At 38.3% G+C, this 9,271-nt stretch overlaps 1 protein-coding gene across 2 annotated transcripts; it reads right to left on the bottom strand.

Annotated features, from left to right (window-relative positions):
- Positions 1 to 1,392: 1,392 nt before the first annotated feature.
- LOC131238783 (protein ACCELERATED CELL DEATH 6-like) lies at positions 1,393 to 8,408 on the bottom strand. 2 transcript variants are annotated; one of them, XM_058236387.1, is made up of 4 exons: positions 8,316 to 8,408; positions 5,258 to 5,909; positions 4,137 to 4,651; positions 1,393 to 2,169 (listed from the first exon to the last, which is right to left on the bottom strand). In XM_058236387.1, exons 2-4 carry the CDS (start codon positions 5,808 to 5,810, stop codon positions 1,612 to 1,614), a joined length of 1,626 nt encoding a protein of 541 aa, XP_058092370.1. In that variant the 5' UTR covers positions 5,811 to 5,909; positions 8,316 to 8,408; the 3' UTR covers positions 1,393 to 1,611. The 2 variants fall into 2 exon arrangements, with proteins under 2 accessions (XP_058092370.1, XP_058092375.1); XM_058236392.1 differs by lacking the exon at positions 8,316 to 8,408 and adding an exon at positions 8,204 to 8,306.
- Positions 8,409 to 9,271: the final 863 nt, after the last annotated feature.

Genomic DNA, 9,271 nt, shown 5'->3' with positions numbered 1-9,271 from the left:
ATCAAATAGATGGTTACGATTAGCTGTCCGAACTTACTGCAGTTGGTTTTTTAACCAAAAAAAAAAAAGGAAGGCCCAGATCAGAGCATATTAATTAATGAAGTATAAATAATCCATATTCTGTAGAATTGTGTGTGGGACCCACCCTAATGTAAGGCCCAGATCCATTCCGTCAATAAGGTTTGTCCCTATAATTTCACATCGTTTACCAAAAACGGGTGATCCAAAAAAGAGGTGGGCCAAACCACAAGGAACAATTGGGATAGGTAAGCCCACAATTAATACTTTGCATAGAGCCCACATATTTTCTATATGTCATTCAATCCTTTCATAAGACACACCCATCCCAGGTGCCCTAAAAAGTTAGGCCATTCTAAAATTGATAAGGGCTAATGCTATATGATTTTATACTTTCTACGCATGTTTTTACATGGTGTGGCGGCTTTCTGAGTTTTGGACCAGCTTTATTTTGAGTTCCAAGGAAAACATGGTCATTGTTAAGACTAATGTTATGGGAAAAGCATTAATAAATAAATCAACGATCTTATAGATGCCATATTTGATTAGAAGATTGATAAAAACTAATACCAATGGTGACGGTTTAGATTTCTTGTTGAATCGAGGTGAGACTAGGTTGCTCTCTTTGAAATAGTTTGCGGCGTTTGATGAGATCGACCAGTAACTATTCTTAGGATACAATTGCTCAGAGTGCAGAGTTTCACAGCAGACACGGACTGGAAACCCAATAAAAAAATCACTGAAAAATCACCTTCCTGCGTTGGCTCAAATGTAGAGAGATCATTTTGAGAACGAGAATGTTTAATTGTGCAAGAAGTAAAAAAGAAAACTAGAGGAAAATTCCTTCTTCTTTTTTTTCTTTTTTTTTTTTTACAAAAAAAAATGTAAAAACTCTAAGCATAGAAACGACGTTAAATAATAAGCAACATCCAACGGTTTTGACAAAAACAACAACAACAAAAATAAATAAATAAATAAAAGAAAGAATGATTATAAACTCAAAGAAAAGAACTCACTCAAGCCTATCGTGCACTAACTAATTTTCTTGCCAATTTACCTCTCAAGCCGGCTTTCTACATGAATACGAGCTAGAACAAAAAAACATAATGTGAGCATTTTCACAATTATTCGAGAGATTGATGTTTTATAATCATTCATCACTCATTCTTTTCATCCGCTGTGAGACAAGCTTTTACACTTAAAAAAAAAAAACAAAAAAACAAAAAAAAACCTCGAGTAGTTTATATTAAGAAGTTTCAAGTAACAAATATATTTAGATTATTATTTTTAAATACTATTAACAAATATAAGAGGGGGTGTATGATAGATAGGGGTGAATGTCATGCACACATCACAGCAGTGCCCATACAAAAATGTTACAAAATAAGCTTATTCTATAAACGTTGTACATGAATGGCTGGTGACGATATACATTTTTATAAGCAGAAGTACTCAATATTGGGCAACTCGCAATTATGGTTACCTTTAGGATGGTTTACTTACCAAATGGTGGGATTAAAACATCCATGCAGTCACATGCATCAAACTGGCTTCTCATATTGGACCACTGTTCTTTCCAGCCCACGAAACACCTTAGAAAGGAATGTACCAGATTGTATGACCAATCAAACAGTAGACAAGGAATGGCCCACTGCAACCCATAGCCAAGATCAAAATAGCTAGCCACAAGCACTCTGGTGCAACCACTGCATATACAGCTGCCATGAATGAAACCATCAGTGCCAGGCATGCAATGATAGTAAGCCGATGGCCCCACATAAGCATATCACGTAAGAAACTCATGTGATGACCCCATGCCCAGATGAAGCAGACAACGACCATAAGTGAGCAACATAATGCAATTGTATTTGAGAACAAGAAAGCTTTGAACGACCAGCGCTTCACAAGCACTGCAGCCCCTTGGTTTGGGTCGTCATTCCTGTACCCACCCGGCATTGTGAAAGCGGCAGCGAAGGTGACGGTGGCGATGAGTGCAGCCACTAATGTGTATGTGCTGACCCTGGCTTTGTAGCGCTCGTTCCAGTCAGCCATGTCGATGTTTTGTGGCCTTGTTTCATGGATTCCACTCGGCATTTGCTGCCGTCGTCCACGGATCGCGCCATGATATCTCAAGTATTTCAAGATGAGCAGCTGTTGTGAGAGGAAGTGTCAGTTGGTATCCCAATCTATAGGATTAGAAGGCTGGTAATCTGCCCAGACCTAATTTATTAGTTGGTTTGATAGACCCACCATCATCATCTTAGCTCCTCTCAGACATAGTTCCAAAACTTGATGACTTGACTAGGCATCTGACCCAGTGAACTCGACTCAGCTGCATTCTAGTTTGAGTTGTCCTGTAAATTTGTACTTTTAACTGGACTGTACTCGACTTGGGTGTTCACTTGGATAGCAAGGATCTCAACCAGTGGACAATAGCACTTCAGCTATCTATTTTAGATATTTTATATTAGGGAAATTCTCCAGTGCTCTCAGAGCATTATAAGTTACAGTTCTCCTAGTCTCATCTATCCATTTGAATAGTTCAATCCATCAATCTGAACTGCCTAGTCCAGAACATGATGGACTGCCATGCGAAAAACACACTGACTGAATGATCCAATCCATCCTTGACTTGGCCTCATTATATTACTTAAATATATAAAGTTTTCGATATTTAATTCTACAAAGAGAAATGCTCTAATACTCACATGCAAAAATCGCATCAATATAACACATACTAACCATTTGATCAATGGGCTTTAATACTGTACAGATTGTTTACACAAAAATAGGTCAAATCAACAATTTAAACCATTTATTTGTTGGGGGGCCATCATGGATTACATATGATTTTAAAGAATCATAGGCAATCATAACCATCCCATCCATGGCTTGGAAAATGGATGGCTAGAGAAAATAAGGCCAAATCAAGTATGGAATATTGGATCATCTGATTAGCGTGATTTTTGCATGGTAATCCACAAAATGTGTTCTGGAGTGAATTTAAGAGACAGTTCAGATCAATCAATTGGACTGTCCAATTCATTGGATGCAACTAGAAGCACTATAACTTATAATGCTCTAAGAGCAGTATAACTTACGGTGTTCTAAGAGCACTGGAGCATCCCTTATAAATATATCTAATTTAAATTGTTGAGTATGGGGTTGAGTCGAATCAAGACTCCATCGAATCTTTGAGTCAACTCAACTCAGTGGAACATCAAATCCGCCCACCAGACATCAACCTTCTCTTGGAACCTGCCTTGGAGAGACCTTTTAATTGCAGCAGCTTAAAATGCCTTAAAGACCCCAATTAGTGGAAATGATGGGGCCCACTTATTTTTGTTTGGAGAGCCAAGCCACACAAGGATGGTCCCATCATTTTCACCACTGGAAACTGAGGTGATCAACTAACTTCGAAGAATCCGACCCATGACATCCATGCCTCAAAAAATGGATGTCCTTGACTGTTTACGACAGCAAGGCTCCATCATCAATACTAACCATCCATTCGATTAGCCCGACTCACACAGTTTTAGAAATGGATGGTTGAAAATTGTAACAGAAAGACCAATGTCTGAAGGATTTTTGCGAACAGTATGATATTTACAAGGTGGTCAATGAGGAGTGGGCAAGACCAAGTGGATGGTTGAGCTCAGTTAATTTATCGAGTATTTGCATGTCCATGGGTGTGGAAATCCATGTATGACAGTCTGAACTGTGTTTCAGTGTCTTTGATTGCATGCCACCAATCAGACAGCTAGGATCATCCCATCAGCATGATTTCTGGTCCAAGGCTCATCCATCCATGGTTAGAACCATTGAGCAAAACTCGGATCTCATCAATGTGGGATGATTAATAAAATGGTTTTTTGACTCGCGACTCAGACCAACTCATCTGGTCCTGAGTCGAGTTGAGACTTGCACAATCTGGGTTGAGTCACCCTCTATTTCTCAATCCAGACACACTGGTACTGAACTGGATTGGACTGGACTGAGTCCAAGTTGACTCGGCCGAGTCATAACCAACTCAAATGAGTCTTTCTAGTTTAGCCCTCCTATGGCCACATTCTGAGATCTCATGTGAGCCCAAATGTCCATGATGCATGAGGCAATACCTGAATTTCGTGATTCTCCGGGTCCATTTCTATAAGGTCAAGGGCGGTCTGACCATCCTTATTCATGATCGTCATGTCCATCCTTCTGTCCCTTGACAACAACATCAACAGTGCATCACTACGGTACTTCGCAGCAAGATGAAGAAGAGTGTTTCCATCTGCATCAGGCTCGTTTATCATCCCCTCAAGCTCTGGCATACGCAATAAGCGGCGAACGGTGGAATACTTGCGGTATATAATAGCAATGTGAAATACATTCTTCCCACTTGGATCGAGTTGCTCGCTAACGTCCGGGCAGTGTTTAAGTAGCTCAGCGATCACCAATGGGGAACCAGAAGCAGCAGCAATGTGAAGAGGTGAGCAGCCATTGTTGTCTAAGATGTAAGCGAGGGAATGGTCAGATCTCAATAACACTGAAACTATGGTAGGTTTGTCTTGGCATGCTGCATAGTGAAGGGCAGTTCGGCCATGGTTGTCTTGGATTCTGACTATGTCTCTCTTTTGCTCCCATAGGTCTGTGTTTGCATGGAATTCATTAGAGAAATGATACTGCAGAATGAAAGATTGGCAGAATTTTTTTGAAATGTTGGCAGCTCATTCCCTGCTGCAAATCTGTGGCAATAAGAACCATAAAAAATTGTGGGGCCCACTGGTGGGACATCAAGCAAAAAATAATCCTAAACATCACATTGGTGTGTAAATTGAAAGAATACTCTGCTGCTAGAGATGGGGATAATTCACTGTTATTTTCAAAATGTTGATGACCCATCCACCGTACATGCTGCATATATGTGGATGGAACAACTGATCAAACGAATTTAACCATCTGATTTTGATGGCTGAACATGGATTCCTGACCATTCTATAGTGGGCTAGGTTCAATAAGGTGGCAGAACATCTCCACTAATTGGTGGTCAGCAAATGGACTGTTATGAAAAGAATGCACAAAAATGGCGAACTCGGGGCTCACCCATCTTGCCCCGAGTTCGCCATGGCAAAAATCTCAGCAATCAGAGTGCTGGTTCAATTCTATGTGGATGGTGAGGATCTCTTCTCAGTTGAACATTCTGGATTACCATGTGGCAGGGCATGAGGTGGCGGGAGCTTAGGAGTAAACTTACCAGCATGAATCCTGTTTACAACTTCTTGCAAAGGCATAAGCTCATCTGCTGATGGTGTAGTGTCCAAAATCATCTGAACAACTTGCAGCAACTCCTCTCTGGCAGCTATATGCAATGGCGATTCACCAGCTTCATTAACCAAACATGCCAATTTCCAATCTGATTCTAATAACTTCATGGCCACACGCCCATGCCGATTCCTCAATGCTTCGTGTAACGCTGTGTTCTTTTCCTTGTTTGTTATCCTAAGTAGCCCCAGACTTCTATCTTCTGTCTCAATCCAATTCAATAGGATTTCAACTACATTGAGCCGTCCAGTCCTTGCAGCACAGTGTAGAGGAGTGTCACCTGCGGAATTCACTTGCATGAGATGAGCCCCACATCGGCCCAAGATCTCTTTGGTGAATTCTGCATGTCCTAATCTCGCTGCAATGTGTAGGGCATTGTTCATTTGCGGAGCTGTAGAGTGGAGGATTTGTTGGTCCTCATCTTTGATGGCTTTCAAGAGAGGGACGCTCCCTCGTCTTGCTGCCTCATGCAATTGGGGGTCCATGCTTTTGATGCAAAGGCTAGGATTAATGCTCTCACATCTCTAATAATTACCAGAGGGCCTTTATCCTTGTGGGACATATACTTGTTCTAGCATTAGCACCTGAACATTGGTGAAGACAAGGGAATAAGATGATAGATACAAGAGACTGATGCCCCCATCAACATGATTTTCTAGATGGGGCCAAAATGCAGCAATTTCCAGATAAACAGATCTGTCCATTGTCTAAGTGATACAGTGATGGACCATGAACAAAAAATCACATTGATGGCTGAAAGTCATCAACCAGTGGCATTTTTTTTTGTCAGTATGGTCACTTCTTTATGTTTTTTCTAGGCCCATGATGTATTGTCATTTCTTTGTTTTAATAAATTGAAAACATTTGAATGGACAATTGAAAACAGAACTCATTGAAATGAAAGCAAAAAATCCTTGTCAAGGAATGTTTATTCATTGTGATTTTTGAACCATGGTGTAACCCTGGTTGTTTCCATCCAATGAATGGTTTTGAGTATTGTACTATTGCTATATGTAGGCCCCATCTAGCGGTGTAATACTGGAGGGGCAAGATTTACTACATGTTCGAATAAAATCCGGAGAATGAGACAGCAAGATAAGAACTTGACAAAAAAAAAAAAAAAAAGAACTTGATTGACAAGAAACAGAAAGACATTGCAGTTGAAAGAAGGGATCATTGGGTGTGTAGACTATCATTCGATGTATGCATATCAGCTCTTGGAACCTCCTAAGTCCTACCTGGGGACGCATTTTAAAACTATCTTCAGATAGGCACTGAGGTAAGCGTACAATGCCTTAGATTGTGAGATAAAATGAGCAGTTGCAGTTATCACAAACACAAATAATGGTGTACAGTTGAAACAGGCCCAATGATTGTGTTTGGGCATCTGTAATACCCAGGGCCAACAGGGTGCCTGAGCCTCAAAGCATGTTGAGATAAAACAGGAAATCCATGTCCTCGAGGTGGAGGAGCCTGAAATAGCAATGCATGTTTTCTTATGTTGGTACCATTCCCTTTGCAATTTGGGTGTTCAGAGATTTTTGGGCATGGTTCTACAATGAAGGGGGATATCAGATCAACGGCTTGTATAAACCAACCATGAGCCCCACATGTATAGATTAGGTACCAAACACCGAACATAGCCTTGTATAATTGCATTATTCAATTAAATATAATCTTTTATCATTTAATAATGCATTTCAATTTCTTAAAACCATGTTTGGAGGCAACCTTCCATCTAATCCCAAGGCCAAGCAAGGAAGAAGGGATTGATGTCACGTGGGCAGCCACTTGTGAAAACATTTGCTAAGCAGTCATTAGAATTTTTATTTCAAACATCAATGGTGATATAGCTCTTGAAAATGAAAATGACAAATCTCGTTCTCGTCAATTTCTCAGTCTGGGAATCTTTCAGAGGATTATTAGATTTTGAGGGTTTTCTCAAGATATTATCAGGAGTCCTGCTGAAGGTTAAAAAATAAATAAATAAATAAATTTAAATCTTAATATAATTTAATACATAATATTAAAATTTTAATACATGTATGTAATGAAATGAAAAAAAAAAAAATCACTTCGAAAAATTATGATAATTTCTTTTCTTTTTTTAATAAAACAGCGAATAAATAAACTTTACTGAGATTATGAAAATCTTACAGTATTAACAAAGTAATATCATTTGCTTAATTTTCTGCACAAAAAAAAAAGAAAAAAAAAAAAAAAAAAAGACAAAGAACATCAATTTTTTTTCATCACAGTGGCGAGTATGATGAGTAGCATATAGCTTACTTCAGAATTTCTGTCACTACATTTCTCCCAAAAATGATTTTAATTGGAATTCAATATCATACAAAGCTCAATAATATCAAAGCCTATGGCCCTGTTTGGTTGCCACTTAAAAATGATTTCATTACATTTTAGGTAGTAGTGATTAAGCATTAGAGATCATAGTTTATACAAATAATGGTTATCAAAATTATTATTATTAATTCTTACCAAAATCTTTAATAATAACTACTGCCAACTAAAATGAGAAAACCTCATTTTTTAGTTGTCACCCAAACAGGCCCTATCATTTTGCATTAGGAATTTATATAATCAGATTCATGCATAAACCCAATACACACACAGTGTTTGAACTTGTTAAAAAAAATGGCAAAAACCCAACTATATGTCCAAAAAAAAAAAAAACATATGAAAATCCTCAAGATATAGAAGATAACCATCTGTAGCAAATTAAAAATAAATAAATATCAACACCAAGAAAAGCTAAATTCCAATGGAAATCCATAAAGAATTTCCACTTTAACATCAAAATTAGACAAAAAACCAATACACCCAAGTAAACAAAATTCAAAATTGAAGACTGAAATCATACACAAACAATATAAATGAGAAAATCCAACACTGTTTGGAATTTCCATGCAAGGAGAAGAAGAACAAAAAAGCTATGATAATCGAATGGGAATTGGCTGAGTGAGAAGTCTTACCTCAGAAAGTTTTGAGCGATGTTGACCGGTTTAAAAGGCAGGCTAGTTATGATGTTTTATTTACCAGCAGAAGTTTTTATAAGGCAGGCTAGTTAGTAGTTATGATGTTTTATTTACCAGCAGAACTTTTTGTACTCTGGCAGAGTGTGATGTACGATACGCAGTCACTCAGAAATTACTTATAAATTGCGAACGTGGCATAAGAGTAATTCAAACTTCCAACATATGGGTCCCAGTGTTGAAGCAGCATGTATAAAAAATCATGCATATATGAATTTCTGACCATCGGATTTGTGGACAGTGGTTGAAAATGGATAACATCCAATGGTTCTATTTCAATAAACAATTGTCCACGAATCAGAGGTTATGGTTATTGAACCAATTTTATTTTCTGACTATGACTTATCGAGATATGATTCCATAATTTACACGGTTTAATTTAAGTTAATGTATGCCAAGTGCACATTTCTGAGTACATGAGTATAAATCTTCATCCTCCGCCAGAGTATTAAATAAATGGTTGCCGTCCTCGGTGGGGCGTTGACGTGGCAAAGTTCTGTAGGCCCCCAAATTATGTATTTGTCATATCCACACCGTCCATACATTTTAAGGTTTCATTTTAGGACATAAACCTGAAACTGATTTAGATTTAAAACCTTAAGTGGAGCACACTACAGAAAGCAGTGGGACATTGACGCCCACCTTTGAAACCTTATTAGGGCCCACGAAGATGTTTGTTTTCCATCCAAACTGTTCATAAGATCAAGAAGAAGACCTGGATGAAAAGAAAAAGAAAAAAAAAAAAAAAAAACAAATATCATGATCAAAAACTTCTGTGCCCCGAGAAGTTTTCAATGGTAGGCGTTAAATCCTTTCTGCTTTCTGTAGTGTAGTCTAGTTGAGGTTTCGATCTGCCTCATTTTTGGATTGATGCCATAGAATGATATTGAAAAATG

The sequence above is a fragment of the Magnolia sinica genome, chromosome 1, assembly GCF_029962835.1.
Source record: "Magnolia sinica isolate HGM2019 chromosome 1, MsV1, whole genome shotgun sequence".
Classification (NCBI taxonomy): Eukaryota; Viridiplantae; Streptophyta; class Magnoliopsida; order Magnoliales; family Magnoliaceae; genus Magnolia; species Magnolia sinica.
This window is presented reverse-complemented; position numbering and strand designations above follow the sequence as displayed.